Below are 26,341 nucleotides of genomic sequence, written 5' to 3' on the forward strand. Positions count from 1 at the left end.
AGAGCGAGAGAAAGAAAGAGAGTAAGAGTGACAGCTTCTGTCAGAGGCAAGAGAAACAGTCCTGTTGCATTGATTTATGGAGGCAACACACCACAACTTGTCCAAACTGAAGCCCCCAGTTCATTAATTAGCGAGTTGGGGGACTTTGAAGTAAGCATGTGAGAACATGTGTATGCGTGTGTGTGTGTGCGTGTGTGTTTTATTACGTTCGCCTTCATTTATACACTCGCTCTCCTGTTACAGTTTGAGCTCTAAGCTCTCGGTGGGGAAGTTAAAGAGTGAAACTCTGATCGTCTCTGAACAGCTTTTGACCGTGCGATAATCGCTTCTTTTGTCCAGAGCATTGGCTTCTCCTGCTGTCATTAGAGCAGCCAGAAACACAGCTGGTGATACAGCCTTAAAATGAAACAAGACAGAGAAAGACAAAGAGGTAGAAGACTTCAGATATACTACAACTGTGCTGTATTTCTGTCAGTGGGGAAGCCTCATGTAGCATTCAATCTGGTCATATTGTACACATAAATATAAATACACAGAGCACTCATGAAATAATCTATTCGGATTCTGCGCACCAATTTCTTGTTGAATCACAAGTGTTTATTAAATATTTTGGCAAATAAAATTGTACTTTTAGACTGATTTAATACATTTAACTGTGACAAAACTACACAGATTTTCTGTTCTTTTGAACTTCAATTTTTTTTTTTTGAAGGATTATGTGACACTTTATTCCATCACAGGAATAAATTACATTTTAAAATTGTAATAATATTTTATAATATCACTGCTTTTACTGTATTTTGATCAAACAAATGCTGCCTTGGCGACTGTAAGTACGGAAGAGGATTAGGGACAAGCAATAATAAAATGTGAAACTGAACTTGTTAAATTTTGAGAAAAATTTTGAAATAAAATGTTCCGAATAAGCTCATAAAATTTCAAGAAAAAAGTCATTGTGTTTCAAGAAAAAAATCTGAAATTAATTGTTGAGAACAAACACATTCATGTCATGTTTAATTTATCTCATGGACAGTGTTGATCAGCGTGTGCAGTGGCACAGGTTGTAGAGATCAATGCTCGTGAATGAAGCCTATGCTGTCAACCAGAGTTCAAATCTGCCTTTTGCCAAACTCGCGCTTCTTCCTTTTTTCATCACATATCACATCAGAAAATAGAAATCATTTGCCAATGACTGTTTAATAATGATGTATTAATTGGGTAGGTTTAGGGGTTAGTAGGCTATAGGGAAGACTTTTTAACAGTAAGGCAGATTCTATTGAATAATTTTAATAAATAAAATATTTTACACAAGTTATTATTGTGTCCTGTTAATGTACAACAATACTGAGGTGGAAATAGTATCTGTCACTATTTATAAGTATAAATAGCATATAATTACTATTTACACTTATTGCAAAAATCTGTTAGTTTTACATAGCGTAAATAAATTCACTATTTTCACTTAGCGTAAATAGCACATCATTAAAAATGCTGCTGTTGTCACTTAGAGTGAATAGAATATATCACTATTTTCACTCAGTGTTAATAGCATCCGATGTGATATTTGATGAAAAAAGGAAGATGCGCAAGTTCGGAAAAAGGCAGATTCCAACTCTGGTCGACAGCACATGCTATTATCACAAGCATTGCTCTCTATGAAAGCATTCCAACGAGATAAAATTAACATGACACAAGTGTGTTTATTCTCAGAATTGTATTTCGACTTTATTCTAGTAATTTAATGAGTTTCTTCTCAACAGATTTTTCTCAAAACACCAAAACTTTTTTTTCACAATTTAATGATTTAATGATTTAGACATCACATGAGTTTAATCTCGCATTATAATGACTTTAATATCTAAATGTTTTTTTTTATTATTATTATTAATATTGCTTGGCCATAATCCTCTTCAGTATGCAAGTGACTTCCTTCCAAAAGAATGAAAAAAAAATCTAAATTCTAATTATTCTGGAAAAAATATATTATATTGGAGGGGCAACATCAAATAAATACATTTAATATCACAACTGTTTAAAACAGAATATCAAAATAAACAGAAAAAGATGTTGGCGCTTATTGCTGGTGTAGAAATAGAAGAACAGGAAAGGGTTCTTCCCATTGTCAAAACTCAAAATAACACAACAGTGGCCTGGAATGGTTTTGCTTGTGTTCTTCTGCTGCTGGATGCACTGGGAGCAGGTAATGAACACCAGGGCTGAGTGTACAGTATGTGTAAAGTAATACAGCCAGCATACCTCTTTACTCTGCTGTTTGCTGCCATGCTGCTGCTGGATGAACTGAAGGTGGAGTTGTTCTTGCTGTTTCTTGTAGAACTCCTGGAGTTGCTGCTGCAAAGTCACACAGAGTCATAAACTAAAGACACCTCTTCAGTACTTCTGTTATGTTTTCTTTTTTATTTCCCTCCACTCTGATCGTTAGAATTAAGACATTTTGTTACAGTACATTACCTAAATTATTCTATATTAAATATTTGTGGCATAATAATACTTACACAATTATTTCTAAATCGCTTTGAATAAGAACAGAAGTTGAACATCAAACTGTGAACATCTGGGAGTTTGTTTACAGATCCCTCACTCTCATTTCAAAACCCAACATTTCCTGAGAATCAGGAACAGCCAACAGTAAAGAGCTCATATTCAGAATGAATGGAATTCTTTGAGTCATCTGTCACAGATTTACCATAGAACTGTACAAGTTGTTTCATTGGAATATTTCAAATTCTTGTAAAACAATATTTTTTTTTTCTTGCCCATTTGTTGGTCATGTAGACAACAGTTAAAGCAGATTAAAGAGAGGGATGTACTGTATGCTCAATGCAATGTAAAATAAATTAACTGTTTGTAGGGCATTCTTTTGCCAATTAATTAAATAATAAATAATAGTTCTAACTCTAAACTCTGATTTGTTGAAACCATTGTAAAATGGTTGAAATATGCACATCATATTAAAACGAACCAGACAAAATGAACAGACTATATTTACCTGTTGTATTAAGTTATTATAGTTATAATAATAATAATGATATTTACAGTACAAAACTGTGTTGAAATATGCCCAATATGTTTCTACAAGACTAACAGACTATAATACCTGCTGTATTCATTTTTATTGTATTAATATGATGATGATATTAATAATAACAATAATATCAATAATTATACAAAATATTATGATAATCATCTAAATTATCAAATTAATAATTAGTTATTTTTTTACTTATTTACTGAATTCCACTTCACATTGCGCCCATTGTGACACACATACCCTCAATGGCTCTTAATAGTTCTATTCGAACAGAATAAAAGAAATTTAAACATTTGTCCATGGTCTGAAACAGAAAGACAGTGCGCACCTGCTGTAACATCAGTGCTTGTTGCTGCTGCAGTAACAGCTGGAGCTGCTGTGGGCTCAGAACTTGGTGTTGGAGGATCTGCTGCATCTGCTGAGGAGTTATGACCTGTGGTGTCATCATAGCAACAGAAACTGGGACCTACACAAACACAGGAAGAGGACAGACATATGAATACAATGGCAATTGGATAATCACAAAATACTCCCATATTCTACAACACATACACTAAAGATAACATATCACATATCCTGTCAGTAACCTGTCACCAGATGAAGATCAAGATTTGTTTCTCTAAAACCACCTGAGGAGCTTTTAGAAGCATTGATACGAGAAGCCAAAGCTGCATTGACTGATAGGAGACTGAAAGATACAAAACACACACACACACAAACACAGTTGAACAACCACAGAGCGTCCCCATCATCAAACGTCCCACTCCACTGACAAGGCCACACACAGGCCATTATTCTGGAGTGCTGTCCATGTTTTGCTTGTGACTGTGTGAATACATTTTGTATTTTCATTTTTCTTTCATGATTGCCCCCACGTCTTGTCCCTGTGATACTTCACTAAAATGGGTCACACCTCTCTCGGTAGTGTTTATAAACTTAAAATCGCTGAATATCAATTAACACGAATAAATGCAGGATACGCTGTCGACTGTGTCCTTTGTTAGTTCATCAAAAACAATTCATGAGTATGGAGGGGGAAAAAATCCCCCCTCTCTAAAAAAAAGAAATATCAAAAAACACATTAAAGGGCATTCAAACAAGCTCAAGCTGAATAAAAAACTAGAACATATTATGGCCGGAAAGGAAAATGACGTGTGATGACATTGAGAGGGTCCTCGTGCTGTTGACAGGGGTCTTTAATTAGAGAAGAGGCTGCATGAATACAGTGTACGTGTGTGTCTCAGTGTCAGCTTTTCTCTGATACTCCACGCCATTAAAATCTCCTTTGTGACATTGGGTGACAAACCACGTCTGTGCTGAACTTGATAGCGGCGGGCATTTGCAACTGTTAACATATCCCCAGCGTGTTTTAGCGAGCGTGTGCGAGATCGCAGATGTATGTCTCACATCTGCTCCTGATTGGCCAGACATTAGGGCGACAGTCTCCCTTCACCAAGGTTACCCCAATTGCATCTGATTCAGAACCGCTGACACGCGTTTAAATTTCTCCCGTCTTGATGAATGTAATTGAGTCTGTTGCCTCTGTGAGGACCGGGGTTAACCTCCACACTGTCTCCGCCTATTACAGCCCACACTGAATATAACAATAAAAAACCTTTAAAGAACTTCCTAAATACACACAGTGTTACAAAGAAAGACTTGAATGTTTTATAAACTCATCACCAAAATGGATGTGGTGCTCTGATCAAAGTAAAACACATGCATACACCCCAATACACGGGTGTTACATCTTAATATGCGACCCATTTTTCACATGACTTAGCGCACCATTTGCATAGTCTGCACCCCTTGATTTCTTCATTTCACAGTCATTATGCACTCATGTCCTTGTTTCTCAGCGCCACTAATTTTGATGAACTATTCTGAAGGTCAAAGAGGCAGACGGGTGGGTGGTGAGACAATACAAGCTAAAACACACGGACACCAGGCACGGGTACATTTATACTTAGCTAAGAAATTCTTGCTAATTTGATTAATTTGACTTTATCATAGAGATACTATTATAGTTTTTATGAATATTATAAAATGTTTTTTTTTTTCAGTTTTAATTTATATTTTAGTGCTGTTGTTATTATTATTATTTAATGTCTACATGGTTTTTGAAATGTAATGTTTATAAAAGTAGCTGATATTTTTACTAAAGTTAATTTAATTTGACTTGATTAGATTTAAATTTACAACATAACATTTAAACACAAACAATGTGTTTTTCTAAAATTTTCAGAAATGTTTGATTGATCTTCGGTTTTGAGTAAACTACTGTTGAGTTTGGTTTTGAACTTTTTTCTTAATTATAATGCATAAATAAAGACAAATTGAATTAGACTTTGTATTTATGATTTCATTTTTGTTTGTCAAATTCAGAAACTAACTTTAACTCTTAAAAAAACGTAACTGAAATTATCGTACAAAAAAAAAAAAAAAATTGATGTTATGTTATATAATAATAATTATATATATAACAATTTGTGTTTCTCAAAATATTTTTGTAAAGGTTGGAACCATCCTTAAAACCAAGCAACTTTATAAAATAGATTTTATAACGGTTCCAACTACCAAATAAAGACTTTAAAACATATCTGACGTAAAGGTAAATGCTTTGTAAAAGAAGTAACAAACATTTACTAACTTCTCGGGCCATGACAAATCACAACACCAGCCTACTCCAATTAAACCCTTTAAATCCACACCTTACAGACACACTGACACCAACTTCACACCCTCATTTACCTCACGAATGTGTGTATGTGTGTGTGTGTCCACTTCTACCAAACCTATTACAGCTCACATTTTACTGCCCATTACCACTGAGGTCATTAGTGGGGAGAGGGATGGGCCTCCTCTTAACCCATTGATCATTGTAACTACTAGCATTTAATCCACTGGTGAATGAGCTGGAATCACTTTAAGACAGGCCTGCTGCAGAAGAGAAGCACTTCAGCAGAAGAATCTCATCCTGGCCACTATATCAGCAGCACTCAAGAGGAGTGAGGGATACCGCTGCTTACTGCTCAGAGTTGTTCACTCTTCTCCTCTGGCCGGTATTGTGGAAGTGTGCAAAATGAAATTGATATTGATATATGAATGCATATTTCAGCTGTCATTTGGACAGTTTTAAACAGACCAAGACTTGTTTGCACAGAAAAAGAAAGAACTATTAGGAGAGGAGGAAAGGGAGCAAACTGGAAGAAGCTGATGGTTATGAATTTAGCTAAGGAGAGGTGTAGGCCAGGTGCGAGTGTAGCACATTAACACACACACACACACACATACACACACAAGGAAACTGTAACATACTCAAACAGCTGCTATGTGACTGTAGGCAAGGAGCTAGCGCAGGCATGCTGTCCACTGGCTCTACCCAAAACACACACACATCATTTACATGCCAACACATGTAAACATCAATAATAATAATAATAATAATAATAATAATAATAATAATAATAATAATAATAAGTAATCCTCACACTCACTTAAAAAAAAAAAGTCAAGATATTGTTAAATGTAAAAAAAAAAAAAAAAAGTTAAACATTTAATTTTTACTTTTTAAAAAAGACTTTAAAGGACAAAGCAAAACAAAAATGTAATTAAAAACAATCATTATACAAAATACATCTTGCCTTTTTAATCACATGTAAATCTGCCCACATTAATGGGCATAAAATTCATCAGTAAATTATTAATCATTAAAACTTGAAGGTGTTGAATCTCAATGTATACAACAACAGAACACTGCCAGCTGGGAGATTGGCGTACTGGAAACAGCTGCGGACCCAGCTCATTTAAGCCTAGCGCTCAAATCCATCATCCAGTTCATCTTCAGTATGACTATGAGAAGGAAACGGCATCCAAGAATACGGCTCTAACGAGGAAACATCTGACGAACCTCAGAAATACTGATGCTGACTTAATAAAGAACGCATTCTTCCTGAGAGAGCAAAATGTCATGCATGGAGTGAACGAGAGAAAGAGAGGGAGAGAGAGAGAAAGGGAAAGAGAGATAGGCAATTAAGATGAAGAGTGAACGGGGGCAACTTCAATCAGAGCATCTCTTACATTGAACTGGCCGCACGGAAACAGGTTGCAGAAAAAGAAAGAAAGAGGGCAGGAAAAAAAGAAAATCAAATTTTAAAGCCAGTTCCCCAGTGTCATCTTGTTTTGTCAGGACATCAAATAGAATTGAGAAGTACAAAATAACAAGCCCTTGAGAAATCAGAGGAGGTTTGGTCTGTTTGAAGCCTCTTGCTTTACCTTGTCCAGAGATACAGTGAATAGCATTGTCCGTGCGTGCGTGCCACGTAAAAAAAGATTTCTTATTGCATGCATGGTGTAATTATTTATTTGAATGCCCAATTGTAATCTCAAGAAATTCTGTTTTGTTTAAAAAAAAAAAAAAAAGCTAATAAAAAGGGTAAATCGGAGTAGAACGTTTTAAAAACACAGTTTGAAAACCAAATTTTCAATTCCTAATAGATTAAATGGAGATATTCTTGTCTAATATTTATGCATTTCTGAAAACATGCACATACAATTATTATTATTATTGTTTTTATTAGAAAGCAAAAACACACTGGGGCAGAAGCGGAGATATATCCATCTCCCCAGCCTCTTCTGAACTACAAATAATTCCACTCCCTCTTCCTCGCTCTGGCTCTCTCGCAGCCCGTTTACAGTTCACATAAACAGGATAATCATAGTCACATTTTCTGCCCATTTACCGAGCAGTTTCTGCGGGGGGAAAGCGGCCATTCAAGGCAACTGTAAAAACAAAAATCCAGATTGCGCTTTAATTAACTTCTAAACCACAAACAAACAAGTTCTCAGCAGAGCTGGCCCGCTCTGCTGTAAAACAAACAAGCAAGGGCGAAGGAGAGCATGAGGTTCAGCTTTGCCTTTCCCACACTAACTCAACCCCACTGCAGGTGGGTGTCCCGAAGGGGTGGACCATCAGCCCCAGGAACCTCCTAGCTGATGCTCGGGGATATTCACTTGATCTCGTGCACTAACTGTGGATGGGTGCATTATGGATGTGCTACGGGCATGTGTCGTGCCTTGGATAAACACAAAAAATAAATACACAAGCACACAAACTAGAACGCAGATTCAAAATATTTTACTGAGGTTTCTCACCAGCAAACTGAATTTATATTTATATTTTATATTAAATATATCCTGACCCTTGACATCTACTGCCTTCAAGTCTTCCTGGAAAGTGCCTACTTTACAGTTTGGAAAACGTAATTATGATGTGATTGCGGTCAGAATTAAATGGGCGCTTTGGGCAATTTCAGTTATTTCTCCCATTTTCACTTTCCAGCAAAGGCTGACTGTTTACTTCTAGTGCAAGTACATAAAAAGCAAAGGATGTGCAATAAATGCATAATCTCTTTATTTCTATTTAGCAGAAACTTACAAATGAGGAACATCACTAGCAACTCATCATTAAAAAAAAAAAAACTATATTTCAAATGTATTACTATTCATTATTTAAAACGTTATATTCATTGTTATGCTGCAACAAAGAATGATGCGAAGTAGTTCTGTTTAACTAAAAACTAGACTAAATTATTCATTTTTTCATTTTCATCAAGCTTGAACTATTAAATAGCTATTTTTCATCAACAGTACACATGTTTACAATTACAATTCATCATAAAAACCAATTAGCAACCACAATGATGCCTTAAATAACATGCCCCAAACTCACAAAAATCAAGGCTCAAAGAGCTTCCCACTGGTAAATTTGTCACTGAGGTGGCGATAATCTCATAACTGGCAGCAATAATAATTTCTCTTCACAAAATTCAACCCCAGTTGACCCTTGACGTGATTCTCCTCGCATACTAAAATAATGTGGGACCACTGAACATCTCCCGCTCAACCCAGTCTGACATGTGCCACTAAAAACAATGGTGTCAACAGACTGCATTCGACCACTTTACACCTTAACGCCCTTTCCTCCCTCCTGCACCCTCTCTCTTTCTTTCTCGCTCTACTCATCCTGCTGATATGATTTATAGTTTACCAGCTCAGCGAGGTTACGCAACGTCGCGCATGCCTTCAGACGTGTTATTGGAGTCGGTGGAGATTTAATTAAGATCACAGTTGCACAAATCCTCCTCAAATTGAGAATTTATTTGAGACAATGGTCGTCACATCCTCGCATAGGAGGAGTCCCATTCTGCACAACGCCATACAACGACAACGCTAATCTGTGTTTCTATCACATCACATAAAGTCTTTGGTGAATTGCAATTCATGTTTTGATTGGTCATGTTGTGATGTTTGCCACCGGAGTTGATAAATATTGGTTAAAGCTACTGTTAGCACTTGAGCTAATTCTGAAAAGAAGACACAAATGAGTTTGACGTAATTTGTTAAATAAAATCAAAACTTATAAGGGTCAAATATTTCAACTGAATATACAGTAATCTCTAAATTTGTACTGTTCCATGCTAAAATTAGTTTTCAAAGTATAAACTTGCAGATGTGAGTCGAAAAAGCAGCCGCAATGTTTTTTTTTTTTTTTTTTTTGCTATACAGTATATCATAAAAGTGTCTTTTGGAGCAATTCGTCACTACACTGCTTCTTCCTGAGAGGATGCTCACCTGGTGTGCTTTCTGGAAGCTGAGTACAAGAAAAGGAAGAAGAGATGCATCTTTAGAAAAAAAAAACAAGCAAACTTTTTCTTTCTTTATCTTTTTCCTGTGGGAGAACGAAGGAAAAAGACAACAGAAGAGAACAGCTGGTAACGCGGTGTGTCATCATCACCAAAGTATTCTCCACTCTTACCACATCATGTAGAGCAAGATGTCTGTGAAAGAGGTCAGCTGCATGAACGGCTAACCAGAAACCCCCAACTCTTTTCTTCCTCTTAATCTTGATGAAAAAAAAAAAAACTTTCCCATGGGAACTATCTATTGAACACACACACAGATTGCTTGTTCTGCCATCTCACGTAAACACACACATGTGAATATTCTCTCACACACCAACACTGTCGTCACTGCTAATACGCGTCGAGCGGTAGAAATGACAGGTGTTGGCAGGCTCTCGGCCTATCAGGGCACAACATGAATGTGGTTCGGCCCCAGCCAGAGCGGGCCCTAATGCACTCCTAATGAACAATAAATCAAGGCTGATTACAAACTGTCAGCCCAATCAGCTCTCACCCCTCTCTTTTGCTTTCTAAAAGAAGGGGCCCGGTGGTCACAGCTGTGCGGCATTACACTCCGCGAGGCTCCCTCTTTAGCCTTTATTTTCCACACGTCTAGTCGTTACCTCTCCCTGTCCTCTCCTGCCATCCTCGTACCGAAAACCCCACCGACCTTGAGTCCCAAACTTCACAAACTAAATAAGGACAACAACCATAAACTTGCATTCTGATCATATCAGCATTCAAGCCATTTGCTTTAAACGCATCAATAAAATATCAAATGATTATTTTTCAGCATACATATATTTCAAACAAGCAAGTGAAGAAATGAACAGCCCACATAAACTACAGGAGAGTGTCAAAACTTTAACTTAGTTTCAATGATCACACTCCTGGCATGTGAAATATGGTTATACTCTTGCGTGCACGCACACGCACACACACACACACACACACACACACACACAGAGGGCCCATGACACAAGTGTCAAATCAGAGTGTGTTCCTGCCCCTTTTTAAATATAGGTAACCATGAAGAGGAGCGTACCTTTCTCAACACACACACACGCCACTCATTTTCACCAGAATAAAATACAAAACGGAACAATCTAAATTAAAATAAACAATTCCAACACTGCGCGTATTCTAAAAAACCTTTTTACAAAAATGTATTGACTAAAAAAAGCTGCACAAGTTTCTGCATAACTATAATTGTTTTCAACTAAAAATATGAATGTATAACACAAAATAACATCTAACAAATGCCTCACATTCAAATTCTGTGCTTGTAAGCTCCAACTCACAGGAGAAGCTTCAAACAGCAACTTATAATCACATCACAGCTTACACACATTTACACGTCTCCTAATCAACTAGCATGATAGAATCTAATACAAACAGCGTGCAGAGAAATCAACCTCTCTTCCTTTCCCCCTAGACGTACTGCATTGTAAAACTTTTCCACGACAACAGAAACAGCTCTTTAACAAAAAAATGACAGAATCAATCATATTGACAAACCTGACAAACTCCATTTGGCTGGCAGGGTAAACAGAGAGAAGCTGGGCCGTTTGGAGGATCGCGGAAGATGAGGAGACACGAGTCGTAGAGCGGAGAGGGAGAGAGAGCGAGAGAGGGAGAGAGAGAGAGGCGTTTACAGCAAGCTTGTGCGCGTGCTGCCGCGTCTCAAGCTGTTTTCCCGGGGTTATGGACAGATTGCACGCGCGATGTTGCTCCCTAGCTGACAAGATACAAAACTATCCAATCAACCACGCCCTTTCTCCACCAATCACAAGCAGCCCTCTAAACATAATCAATTCAAATGGCGACACAAGCAGCAGCCGGGGGCCGCCGGGGGCCGCCGGGGGCCGTCGCAGGCCATGTGTGTGTGTGTGTGTGTGTTTGGGGTGGGAGGGGGTCAGGTGAAGCAATGCCTTTGTGTGGGACCCTATAAAACAAAAAAAGGAGAGAGAGGGGGAGAGAGAGAGAGAACAAAAAGGACCTAAACAAAACAAAAAGAAAAAAGCAGCACAGTTGATGGCTGTTAACCCTCTGACCCTAGCAAAGGTTTTGTCCGTGCTGGTGAAACAATAGAAGGGTGAAGAAAAGAAACCCTTTAATTAAACAACAGATAAGCAAACACTATCTGACAGAGAGAAAGAGTGAGGGGAAAAACAAAGAGATTCCGCAAGTTGTTATTGTTCTTATAAAGTGAAATCGTTTATGGTAACACAATCTTGGCCATTCATTTTAAAAACAAAAAATACAGAAGATTCAATCCTTTTTTCTATTTTTTAACATAATGACAGTCCTATAAATATTACATTTTGCAAAATACATTTACATTAAATTAGACTTTTTAAATTCAATTTGACAATAATTGTAACATGTTGCAGTCGTTAAAAGAGTACCTTTTAAACTACTTGACCAGTCACAAACTTCAAATATGGAAAAGGCTACAGTTTCCATTCACAGACTGACTCTGTGTGTGGGTTTAATTCACAGTTCTCCGATCCAAATCCACTAATTTCCCACATAAAATAACACACACTGCAGCCCCACTTCTGCTGCAAACAGTTAGAACATAAGTGCCCAGCGCTAGCAAGTGATTAAAACATCAACACCTTCTCACACTTTTTTCATTATAAAAAAGGGGGGAAAAACACAGAAAAGTTGCCCCCTATTGGCAAACTTTATATTACATGTTCAAAACCCAGAGAGAAAGGTTAACCTTACTGACTTAATCAATAGTTGACACAATAATTGCAAATTCTTTGCATGCAAGAATGCAAGGAAATGCTTTCTTGCTCTCTTTGCATGCAAGAAATTTCAGCAAGGTTATTTTAGATTTTTAGATTTTGTATCACATTAATAGTCTTTTTTTTTTACTGTTAAAATTACCAAATTACTAAAATGTATATCACGAAATAGATAAATAAAATTAATTTAAGGATCAATTTTCAATATTAACTAGCTGCTTATTAGCATGCATATTACTAGCATATTGATTGTTTATTAATACGAATAAATCGCATATTAATGCCTTGTTCTGCATGGATAAGGCATGCATATTTTAGATCCCTTAACACTAACCCATACCTAAACTTGACAACTACCTTAGTAACTATTAATAAGCAGCTAATTAGGAGTTTATTGAGGGGAAACTGTTAATTAATAATGAATACATACATGCTATTTAACAAACAACACCATATAACAAAATACTGTGGTTGCATCACAAATTAATACCATGGTACTGTACTTTGAGAAACAACAATGCTAAATAATTATCATAATTAAGAAAATATGATGTCCAGGCAAGAATGTATTTTTAAATATTTTGAATTACATTAATGAAACATTTAAAACATGAAATATTATGAACATTTAAAAATCTAAATGAAACATGAAAAGGCATTACTGATTTAAAAAAAAAAAAAGAATTTTACACTAAAAATACATAATTAAAAAAAGATCTTATTTATATATACATTATTTGTTTATTGCAAAAGAATATATATATATATATATATATATATATATATATATATATATATATATATATATATATATATATATATATATATATATTTTTTTTTTTTTTAAAGACGTAATACCTTTATAAAGAAGTAATCTGGCGGCATCACAAAGTAATACCATGGTACTCTACTCTAACATAACGACATTAAATAATTATCATATTCAAATAGTGGAATGTATGTTGCGTGTAATTGTATGTGAGGCTGTTAACAACAATTTCTGTAACCCATCTGATATCAGCTGTATTAATTACTGACTTAAAGAACCTAAGAATGAAAGGTCTATACATGACTTACTGTATTTAGTGAATAATGAAATATTTTTTTGGTTCCCTGACAAACACTCTCAGAAGTGCGTACACATATCCTCAAGCAAGGGCAAAAAGGCAAGCAGCCGTGCAAGTATGCACAAATAACGTATGCAGCCGCTCACATGAACTAACACACACATACACACACCAGTTGGCCATACCCCCTTCTCCTATGCCGTCTCCCCTGGGCAGAATGTTGGCATATTCTCAATAAAACACCGTCTTAGCAGTAATAGGCCACTGTTCTCATTTCACTGCTCCCAAAGGGCTCATGATAAATTTAGCAGACATACAGTTCCAGCCTCCTCTTCTTGTCTCTCTCTCTCTCTCCATCTTTCCACATCTATCTGTGCTGTGTTCGGGCCTGTACGCCATAATTACCCATACTCTTTCTATCCAAGCCGTCTAATAGATCTTGCTGTTTATTCACTCCATCACTTTGTGAGTCACAGAACCAACACTATTCATTTATGTCTTGTTACAGATAATTGGAAAGCACAGGTTGACTCCTTCGCGAGGCTGACACACAAAAAATAATGCACTCCATCTCAGATCAGCTCCGCGGTTCCCTGTATGACTGTCAGGGTGACACTGGGCCAAGGGGAAACTGATTCGAGATAAGCCACACAGTCATACAAATCCTCTTGTGAAGAGTCATCGCCAAACCACTACAGACCTGACGGGTTCTAGCACTGCTACTATGACGGAGATATCCTTGCTCTGAGAGCATTCTTAGACCTTTGAGCGGGTCTAAATAAGCTCATTTGTAATGCTGTCCTGTGACTAAATATAATCTGTTTTGTTAGTTAGACAGGCTTTAGCCGAACAGGTGTGATGTTAAGAGAAAACAGCTGGTGCTGTGGGCAACAACCTTCATTTTGAAGGAGCCACACACTCACAGAGGTGCAAGCATCTTGAATGTCACTTCTATTAATGAATGAGCAGAGACCAAACAGTCATCTCTGACCTCTTGTCTATCATGACACCAGCAGTTTCAGTACAGTACATGTGCGGTGTTGATATTTAGCACAGGTATTGGAGGAACAGACAATCACTACAGACGCCACAAACTATATGCACATTTAGCAATTTGCATTATGGGACGAGTCGGCTTAATATTGAGCAGATCTTGTTTGATTAATCTCGCGCTGATACGTTAACGAAAACTGTGCCTCCACTGTCTGCGCTTTGCTGCGGCTTTGCCTTCAGTCAAAACATGAGCTTTTGTTGCTGACTTTAGACATAAATGAAGTGGGTGGGGGAACGTTGTTTTCTTTATGTGCTATTGTGATTGATTCAGAGTGGGTCCTTTTTGAGTCAGACACTATTTTTGGAGGAGTCATCAAAACATTTGGATGACAGGAAAGAAAAAAACAACATCTAATATATATATATATATATATATATATATATATATATATATATATATATATATATATATATATTAGTGCTGTCAAAATTAGCGCGTTAACGCATTCGATTAATTTGAAATATTTAACGCGTTAAAAAAAAATAACGCAATTAACGCGGTTGCAGTTTTTTTTATTTCCAGTTGTGGCCTATGTGTGTTCAACGTGCAAAGAAATATGGATAAGACCAAGGAAGGACTTTTAGACGGAAAGTTTCAGTATAAAACTCTGCCGGATTACTCTTCAGTCTGCCACAAGAAACATTACTCTTCATTCAGTCTGCCACAAGAAACAGCAACATTAAAATCATGAACTCAAATGTCATTGTTTTAAAAAAAAAAAAAAAAATGACTGTAACAGTGCGTAAATCAGACCTTTCTGTAACGCTAACGTTAATAAGCTTAGACGAAAATAACGAAATAATTGTGTAGCGGAGTATTTTTTGTACACAGTGCCGCGAACTGTCAATCACTCCTGTACACGTGCATCACTGTCCTCCTCGCAGCTGCAGCAACTTGCGCTCTCTCTCTTCATCAAGCTTTAAAACAAAAAGGGGACAAAAAGATCATATTGTCTTTGTGCATAGGCTATAAATTAATTAGATAAATGAATATCTAAATTTGTGCCTTGCCGTCTACGGTATTTTTTTTAGAACTTAGAAAAAAGATGCTGCAGCCAATGAACAGCCAGCGGGGGCTGCAGGACGACTCAACCTCCGCAGACAGTTTTTAATGTTTATCAGACAATAAATACTCAAGATTTTGCTTTAGTATAACTCACAACGAGTTTCACACACCTTCTCCGGCCACTTTGAGTTGTTGACACTTAACAGTGGGAAAAGCGACACATGCGCTATTCACTTGTATAACTTAAGGGTGAATGGGTAATGTAGTTTCTGCTCTGGGTGGGATGAATTAGGAAGCTTGCATTGTGAAGGGCGCTCTGAAAAGCGGCAGTGCAGGTAAAAGATTAAAACCTCTATTAAAACAGATGTCCAAATGAGCGTACCGGTACGCTACAAGCACGTTCTGGGCGCACGGAGAGGTGGCGGTACGCTCAAGAGCTATATTTGGAAGTGGCGGTACTGAGTACCGGTGCGTACTGGCCCACTTAAAGCACTGGCAATGACTATACTTTGGAATTTTTTTGCAGTCCACTTAGAATTCAACATGGAAATCATTTTTGTTTTTTATTGGCATTGATTGTTTTGAAATTCAAATGGTACTTACATGCCTGTGTTTTTATTTCTGTAATAAATATGGCTTTCAAGCCAACAGTTAATTTGGAGGATATTGATGGTTTATTGCAGGTATGTTGTTTACATGAGAAAATCTGTGTTACAAGTTCTAATGAGCACTAATATATATATATATATATATATATATATATATATATATATATATATATATATATATATATATATATATATATATATATATATATATATATATATACTGGGCCGTAGCTGGGGTAAGCGGGGCCCCGGTGCAGGTTGTACCAGTGGGCCCTGTTTGAAATAGTTTAATTTATATGTTCAATCTATTTATTTATTTGTGCTAATTCCACAATGTTTAAGTTGTCTCATGTTTGTAAGTGTCCAGGTACAGAAAACAAATAATTACATATAAAATAGCACTGCATAGTCTTCACAATAAAAATGTAATTAACACTCAAACCAAAATGTATTCAGACACCTTAAACATTTCTTACATTATCACAGTTTATTTGCTCTAGTTAAAAATGGTAATAAAATATGACAAGAACTCAGAGTTGAAACTGTCAGAACAAATTAATCTTGATAATGTCAGATAACTTTTATAGAAAGATATGTAATGGATTACAATCAACCAAAACTTCAGACAACTGTTATGACAATATTTGCACAACTATCAATACTTTGTTGAACAATTACCAAGCAATGCTTAATTTTGTTCAGTCTGTGGTGTGAAAAGGTTGCATTAGCAATTCAGGAAAAAAAATAAACACGTAAGCAAAACTTGGTGAGGTCAAAGTGTCTGAATAATTTTTGGTCCCATTTTGTTTATTTTTTTAATCAATTTTACTAGTAGTCCAATGTATGAAGATTTTTTTGGGTATAATATTTCACAGCTCGCTTTATTTTGCTACTCTGTTACCTAAATTAATTATAGTGTCCTGCACCTACTATTAAAACTTAAAAAATATATATTATTTTTTTCATTTTCTTGGATTAACATTACAGCAGCTAGTAGCTAAATTAGGCACGGTCACTTTAAGAGACGATGAACCATCCAATATAATACACATCCGATATTTTTCTGTTTACTTTCACTCAAGACATAACCAACAGTTTTTTCGAACATACTTTCCAAGACGGGTATTTTGACATATTTTGTATGTTTTTGTCGGTACAAGATCAAAAAGAGGCAAATTCTGTGTTAAAACGTGTTTTAAGACGCCTCTCTCTGTGTGAGACCTGAACACCAGAACACTGTGGTGCTGAAATCACATCCTTTTCTGTTTGTTAAAACTGCGATTTATATTTGTTCGTTCAGGTACAGGAGGAAGTTCGAGGAGAACTTCGCAAAGGAGAGCTCGATTTAGTGTCGCTGTCGGCAAGACGCGGTTCTGAGACTGTGAGATGCGTGCGCACCGAACACAGAGCGCGAGTTGAGATTTTCCGCGTCTTGTGTTTGAATGATTTAAATCTCTTGAATGTTTAAATTGGAAAGTGGTCAGGCTTAAAAACACATGAAAACGATAAGCTTTCGTGACGACAAGCAGCAGTGGCCTGTCAACTGTCCTGATAGTCTTTTTAGGCTAGCCTCAGCCAGACGGTTGAGATCGCCGGGCCCCCCCGACGATATATATATTATTGTGTTATAATATTGTGTTATTTTAGACAACAATATTGTCCGTTTTGCTTAATTTTGCCAACCATAGGGTAAAGACAAATCAGAACTAAAAAATTTTCTCAGAGCAACCCACAGCGGCATTTCATTTCTAATTCCACGTTTTGAACGAATTGGCGCACTAAACCATTGGCATATGCGTTGGTACTGCACAGACCGATCGGTGTATGACATCAAAGTACTGCGAGAGCGATTCAAAAGCAGGAGTCGTCTGATCTCGAAAATAACACAATGGCGTCAGAGACAAAAAAAATGACTGGCATGCTTAGTGAATGTTCAACACAAGTGAGCATCCAGTGAACATCTTTGCTTTACCAAACTCAGTCGACCTTTACACACAAAGCAGAACTAGGCCACAGCAGGGTATTTTAACATCTGTAATAAATATAAACCAACACCATGTGTGTTTTGTCTACTCTTAATGACAACTTTAATACATTAGCTCATAGCAAAAAATTAGAAGAGGGAGAAAGAGCTGAACTACTCAAACAGTTAAGCATACACACACTGATCACAGTAGCCCATATTCCTCTGTCCCAAGCATCTCATGCTAACCGCTGACAACTGTCAGTTCTCCAGTGAACCCACAGGCCGTCAGATGTGGCTTCACACAAGAGACTTCCCCAAGCTTCTCATATAGCTGTTAGTGTTTTGGAGTTCAAATATGACCTATATACATATATCAATAAACTCCCAACAGGACGAATGAATCAGTCATAGCAACATGGACCACACATCTGTATACCACGGTGGAAAATGGATGAAAAGATGGAAAGAATTGAGGGACGAGAGGAGAAAGGGAGGAGACAAGAAGAAGGGGTGGTTGACGGCTTCGGGGTAGAAAAGAAACATGACTGAATTGAAAAGGTCTCAAAAATGGCACTGTAGCTTTAAGGCTCGGAGCTCGGAGTTGATGCGACAGCGATCTGATGGTTGGACGTTACTCACTGGCTGGGCCAGACGGTCTGGAAAAAAGCGTGATGACCTCATCGTGACAGCATCATCCAAACCTGTTTCTCATCTACACGTTACACATAATGCATTCTTACAATATGAGTAGAAAAACAAACGGCTGAAGAGAACAGGAATGATACGTGGATACAGCTGCAGATGAAGGAATGAGAAATACGCAGACAGTTTTCCCTCGGAGCGAAAAAAAAGCAGCAAAAACAATTATGAACTTAAAAGACAATTATGTCATCATTTACTCACCCTCATGCTGCCAAACCCATCTGACTTTCTGCTGTCAGACACAAAAAGTCAATTTTTGTATAATATCTTGGCTTCTATTTAGTGAAAGTTAAAATTGACTTGTTTATCAAATAAATGTTTAAAAAAAATACACAAAAAAAATACAAAAATCACAACCTTTTCAACAGCGATATTAATAAGAAATGTTTCTTGAGCACCAAATCAGCATATTAGAATGATTTCTGAAGACTGGAGTAATGGGTGATGAAAATTCAGATTTGCCATTACAGGAATTATTATTATTTTTTAACGTGTCAAAATAGAAAACAGTTATTTTAATAGCAATAATAGTAATGTCTTTATTATGTATATTAGGTGCGATTACATGGACACTTTTGCTTCCATCGGAATGAATTCATTCTCATTGACGAATCTGAACGTAGTGTTTACATTAATGCTGAATAAAGTGATCGGGTTGATGTGCGCGTTTACATGTCACAAGCTTCTGATCAGATTTACTCTTTTGATGCGCACACTGCATTAATATACAGAGTTTCCCGCTGCTGTTGCATACTGTTTTAAAAAGCACACGTGATATTTATCTATTTCTGGTCCTAATTAGGCAACGACCAGCACATGAACTGTTGTGCTGCTTAACGTTACTGGTGGGATGTGGTCCTGTTCCACTTCACATATGCTGAGTGAAAGGGGAGTTTTATAATGACAGGACACTTATTTATGACACTTTATTCACCAGCTCGTTCCGTGCGTCATACGTCACTACGCTATTTCTAAGTCGCTGCGCATGTGCAGTACTTTCCAGTTTTGGTTTTCAATCCGATCAAGTGTTTACATGTCCTCTCGCTCGGAAGGAATAAACCACCCCTTACAATCCGATCAAAATTTTAGTCGGATCTGGCCAATTCAATCCGACTGACGTGTTTACATGTGACTTTTTTATTTCTGATTGTGCTTCTAGTCCTATTACGATCGGATTAGTACTGTCCATGTAAACGCAGCTATTGTCACCTCCAGAGCAGAGCAGGGGATGACAGAGACTCCTTGTCTCACGGTGAGTTGCTCGTGGCTGGGATTGCTCTACGCTGTGCTGGGTTTGTCTGTGAGAGAGGTTGGAAGCTCTGGCCGAGCTCCAGCGAGCCCCAGCACACCACACCGCTAATGAGTTACAGATTGTTGCACTGTGGTATACATGTGTCAGGACAATGCCATGGGTCTCCACCAAAAAAAAAAAAAAAAACTATAGTCCAAAAAAAGACTGGAGAGAAAAAAAAAAACTGCAGAAAAGATAGGGGATATTGGTGAAGGAAAGCCAAAGCCTGACGTCTGCACTATTTCATGTAGCACTCTATGAAGACGAGGAATTGCACTCTGTCTGTCTGTCTGTGTGTGTGTGTGTGTGTGTGGAATGGAAAGTCGGGGGGTGGTTTGCGGGCCCTTCATCGTTTGTTAAAGTGAGAGGACATTATCGCTTGACCTCCACTTGCCCTCCCTGCGACTGCATATGATCATGAAAAAAAGGCAAAGAGAAACAGAAGGAGAAAAACATCTCCGCTGATTACTTCCTGTGACATCATCAAAACACTGAAAATAAAAAAGACATTTTTGACTACTGAGGACTGAGCGAATGAGTTTTGTTCGCCACAGAGGACATTAACAAGGGAAAATGCTTCTTTAATCGCTAGTTTTTTAGTGTGGGAGTGGAATTCTGTGATCAAGGTCAAATATTAATTTGCCAAAAGTTAGTTAAATAAAAAATACGTAAATATGTAAAGAAATAAATATTTCTAACCATTTTTTTTGTCTGGGTTATTATTAATTTTCTATCTATCTATAGAGATCAATCATTCCCACACCTTTTGACTTGAGATGTTTTAAAATCATTTAATAATTTTTTTTTCTTATTCTCACAACAAGCGCCTTCACAAAGAAGCTAAAGCTTCTCCATCAATTTTTTTTTTTTTTTTTTTTTGTACAGCAACAAACTCCTCCAGATGATTCGCACATGTTTGGAAGACACCAGTTTGTTTCCACCAAAAATCTGCGAATCTCAACAAGCGTCAAACAACCTGTCTTTTCAGGCTGCCTATTGACACCACGTTTGTTTTGCCATAGCTTCTTGACAGCTCAAGCGTGAACGGCAAAAGTTTACGCTCAAGCGGCCTTTAACGGCAAAAGTTCACAAGTGCATGAGGACAGGCATGACATTTACACTCTGCAATGATCAACTAAACCATAATGTGTCTAGGGGTATTAAGACAATGGGCCACAATCTTGTCAAAATAACACTGTCAACCCAGCTGCACGTCAAAGTAATCCTCCATAGGTGGCAGCTCCCTACCCATCATCTAGTGGCAACACACAGTTAAGCACACCTGCTTTCACAGCATTGCTGCAAATAATCCTCACTCTTTTTTCAACCTTCTTCATTTTCTCTCATTCCATGGAGAGGGTGGACTATCAAGGAAGGTCCGCAAGTGTTGTTCCTAATTACCTATTTCTCCACTCCTGATCCTGTGGTGGGCATAATTAGTTACCTGGGGTTGCAATCCAATTTGAAGTGATGACAAGAAAGCGATCCATGAAAAAGTAATAAGTTAAATCCAATTTCAGACTGCCTCTAATTAAATGCACATGGAACTAATGACTCAAGCCCTACCATTTCAGTGATAACCGTAATTAGCAAGGAGGGAGTTGCACTCTCTCGATCTCTCTCTCTCTCGTTCTCTGCTGTAGGTGTAAAGTGGTAAAAAGCCATGGACTCTGTTAATTACACATGTCATTTTGTTGGTGATTTACTTGTGCTTTTCTGACCAGCCGAGTGTGTTTAGCCTCTGCTCCGGTCTGTCATATGCTTATTGTGTTCCATGTTGTGTGTCATATTAATAAAGATTGACAAAATGGTCAGTAGTCTATAAAAAAAAGCGTGATACACTAGGTACTATATCCCACAATGCACTGCGCTCAACAAAAAAACTCTGCTGCACCATGAAGAGACATAAAAATGCAAAACTGCGACAGGCCTAGTGGAGCGGTTGTCCCCACCCCTGATTACAAAAAAGAAAGGTAAAATATCAAAATAAATTTTTAAACTGATTCATAACAAAGCATACTGTAGGCTATATGTCTGAAATGATCGTTCCTACATACTGATTCAAGTTTTTTTTTTTTTTTAAACAGTAGACAGTATACAGCACAAAGTCGTATGCAGTATGCTAGGATTCCATTTTGAACTCCGTGATAAAAAGATAGAAGAGAGCATGAGGGTGAAAGACAAAAACACACATGCTTTCTTTTCAGTGGTGTGAGTGACAGGTTGGCTATACTCTCTGTATACATTAATAAATTAGAATTTTAATTCCGTCTTTGTGTGCTGAGGCCTGGTCTGCTCCTCCTCTACGTACTTACAGTCTGGATAGTGGAATCTGTTGGCCACTGACCCCTCATCCTGATGAGTGAAGCTGTTTAGCTCGATCCTTTTGGCTTTATCTCACTTTCTAACAAATTCACACAGAATCTAAAGGTCACAAGCATGTATTCCCTTGTGGCTTATCTCCAGTGATATCTACACAATCCTACTTCTTTTACACTGCATGACATGATACTGATATGCCACAACATATGGTTGTATGATAAAAATAATAATAATAAAAAAAAACTAAGTACATTTTTTTTCTGACAAACTTTGAGATTGCATTTTAAAATGCAATTTATTTAAAGCTTAATGTTTGTAGGGTTGAACAATTTGGTCAAGTTGATGCAACTATATATCAAAATGACTTTAAAATAATAATAATAATAGTAATAATAATGTTTTTAATTGTATTAAATGCATTTAATAATAATAATAAATAAATAAATAATAATAATAATAATAAAACAACTATAAGAAGAAGAAGAAGAAGAAGAAGAAGAAGAAGAAGGAGAAGATAAAAAGAAGGAGAAGAAATGAGACTGCAGATGCTCTGAGACACTGAAAACACTGGATAATTAACTGCTCATGTGTTAGAAAACACAGTCCCACACTTCGATTAATATTGCAGCCCTACCACAACACCTAAAAAAAAAAAACAACAACAAAAAAAACACTTTTCATTTTATGAAGATGAAGATTTGTTAGGTTGTACAAAACCTGTGTCATGTTACCAGGGTGTTACTACAGTATGTGAGTGCTAGGGTGTTTTAGTTTAGCTAAAATTCCCTATGATATTCAGGTCCCTCCTTCAATGGATGTATGTTTTTAATGTATGCGTGTATAATGTATGTTTTTCCATGTATCTGTCAGGATGAAAATCCAATGCTACAAAACTAACAACTCAAATGCTATACAATTTGCGGTTCCACTTATGTTCATTCATTAGCAAGTACCACTAAAAATACAGTCATTACACGCACAAACAGGCTCGCACAAAGCAGGGATGTGCGTTAATGAACAAATATGCCCCTTGGTCTCCAGCGATTCCGCCATGAAACAAACAGCATCCACCTTGCTCAAACAGAGATAAGGATCTGAGCGAGAATGATCTCAAATAAACGTAAATATTGCATCAGACACGGCTAGCTGCTCTCTTTTAAAGGGGCGCGGATGGGGAAATGAAAAGGGCCGGATTTGCTTTGCATCACAAAGGGTAGGCAAATAGAAAGCCTGGAGGATTAGACAGGAGGCTTGGCTGCTCCCGGGCGCCCCCTTTAACTGCTGCTGACAGAATTACGGTAAGTGTGAAATCAGACAGAATATAAAGAGAGAGAGAGAGAGAGAGAGGTCCTCATACTTACTGTACTTCTATTCGATAAGCTAATGTTGTTTGCTCTTCACACTTGCACACACTCTTGATGTGCTAAAACTGACAGGATTTCATTGAGCGTGATTTGTTAGATTACTGTGAGTGATGAAAGAGCACTACGCTAACGTGCTGCCAAATCTTCAGCCCTGCCTGCATTAGTTTCCTGTTTGTCAAGCTTTGACAGGTACATGTTGTACCACCAACCGTCCGTATGAATGTAAACAAATAATGTCTGATCACCCATATAAACACACACTCATACACACACAAATATATTTATGTCAGCACCAGTACTGTTCAACAGGCAAAGATGAAAAATAGATCTCTCCTAGATTAAATGAGAAACAAATGGAGCTATTTGTTTGTTTAGTGATCTTAAAGTTGGTATGAAACGAAAATGAACCCTATCTATTTTCTAAATGCATCTAATTGTGAACAATTTATCCATGCATATGTTTTATTTGAATTTTTTTGTCCTTGAAATGTTTCATCAAAGACCTCCTCCTCCACCTTTGAGTGCAACATCTACAGTACATCTCAAAATCCAGTTAACAATCGATGCATAGAACCAAGTCCAAACCCTGCATTTTTCTTCTTGGCACATTCGGATGTTACAATATGGAAGAAAAGATCAATGCAACTTTAATGTCTCAAAGATTATATGAATTATATGATTATATTTTCCCAAAATGAAATCATCATAGCATTACAACATTATGTTCATTTCAGTTTTCTCATTCCCTTCTGTTGTATTTCTCATTAGGAAATTAAGAAGAAGCATCTGAGACAGTTGAGGTTTCTACTAAAACATTCTGCGAACTCCATTTAGTCTCCTGAGCTATCTAAAAGCAACATTTGAAGAACATCTGATCTTGACGTGTGCACACATACAGTACCTGTGGTGGAGGTTGCTTGTCATTGTTTTTTGGGGACTTGTGGGCACTGCTTTGCTGTTGATGTTGGAGAAGGATCTGTCGTGCAACTTGTAAGGCCTGGGTGAGAAAAAAAGACAGGAAAAAACAATGTGAGAAAACAAAAGTTCACGAACAAAACTTTCAGTATTGTTATGTTTTTGTGTTGGGGAATGACACTCCTTTGAGAATGACCCTACTGCTTTTTGGCGTCAAATATGTGTTCCAAATGATGCAATTTCTAACAGCTGGGCAAGATACTGTTTTTCCCTCCCTGGTCATTTTAAACAAATGTACAGCTTAATTTGGTTGCATGCAATGATTATTTGCCAAAACAAACAAGTAGGTGAAAATAAGGTGATAGGAAGCAGTTATGAAAAACAGTTACCACAGACAGTTAACAAAATATTTTTGATGAATACAGTAGCTTACAGTTACAGGGAACAGAGAAGACACAAGAATATGTTCATAACAGAATAATAGCATACTGCATACTACTGTATATATGTCACGATCGTGAACTTTCTGTTCCTTTTGTGTTTCCCGTTTCCCAATTTTGGTCATGTCCCATTCCTCGTTTTGTTAACTGACTGATCCACACCTGTTCTCCATTCCCCTGATAACTTTCCTTGTGTTTAAATACCCTCCTGGTCCGCGATTAAACATGTTATGTACCTGATGTTCTGATGATTGAAGATTTGTGTTGGATGTACCCCCTTCTCCCATGATAATTAAAATATTATTTTGATTTATATCCTCCTCGTGCATTGTATATACACTCCATAATACATTTGTAACAATATACTGTATAGTGTATACTTCTTTCATTTGAAGAAACTTAACAGTTCACATTATGCATTAAACATCTGCTCCTGTACGTTACATGTTTAATTTAGCAAATTGGGTTTAATTATCAACTCAGAAAAAAAAAAAAAAACTTATTTTGTTTTGTTATATAAAGTTGAATGTGCAAACATCAGTTGCCAAAACAAACCAATTTAGAAGAAAGATGTAACAAAACAAAATCTCTGTAAATGATGCACCTGCTTAGGCAAAAATCTGCTAATAAATGTTTTATTTATAAATAATAAATTAAATCTAAATGTATTAGTAATATATCATGCTATAAAATACATTAATATAATAATTAAGTATTAATATTTCAATTAAAACATATTTAAATTTGTGTGTCTTGGGTATTAATCGAATAATAAAAAAATTAAAAAAGACAACTTAAAGTGTAGCTGATATTGCTTCTGGTTCATTTATCACATTGGAAATAAAAGGTCATGAAAAGTGCATTGCATTGTGGGACACAGTACCCAGCACAGTATACTCTGTTGCATACTGTAAGTTTAGACAGCTGTATTAGATGATCTGGCTATACTATCCATACCAATTATGTTAATAATACAGTGCATTTTCATACTACAAAGAGAGAGTAATATGGCAGTGTGGTATGCGGAAAGCAACCCCTCTCTTTCTTGCTATGGTTTATCTGTTTGTCTCTCTCCCCCTCCCTCCCCCATTCATAAAGCAAATAAAAAGTTTATTAGTC

General features: G+C 36.9%; 1 protein-coding gene across 13 annotated transcripts in view; it reads right to left on the minus strand.

The window, feature by feature from the left end:
• Positions 1–26,341, minus strand: part of LOC128015851 (forkhead box protein P1-B) — a 172,310-nt gene that overhangs the window by 38,852 nt on the left and 107,117 nt on the right. For 10 of the 13 annotated variants that reach the window (XM_052600054.1, XM_052600053.1, XM_052600049.1 and 7 more), the window contains 3 exons: positions 24,769–24,864; positions 3,378–3,515; positions 2,257–2,349 (listed from right to left, as the gene is read on the minus strand). In XM_052600054.1, coding sequence (XP_052456014.1) covers positions 2,257–2,349; positions 3,378–3,515; positions 24,769–24,864 — 327 coding nt within the window. Of the gene's footprint in view, positions 1–2,256; positions 2,350–3,377; positions 3,516–11,250; positions 11,527–24,768; positions 24,865–26,341 lie in introns of those variants that run through there. The other 3 variants (XM_052600059.1, XM_052600060.1, XM_052600062.1) reach the window with 2 other exon arrangements.

This window comes from Carassius gibelio, chromosome A6 (genome assembly GCF_023724105.1).
Source record: "Carassius gibelio isolate Cgi1373 ecotype wild population from Czech Republic chromosome A6, carGib1.2-hapl.c, whole genome shotgun sequence".
Taxonomy (NCBI): Eukaryota; Metazoa; Chordata; class Actinopteri; order Cypriniformes; family Cyprinidae; genus Carassius; species Carassius gibelio.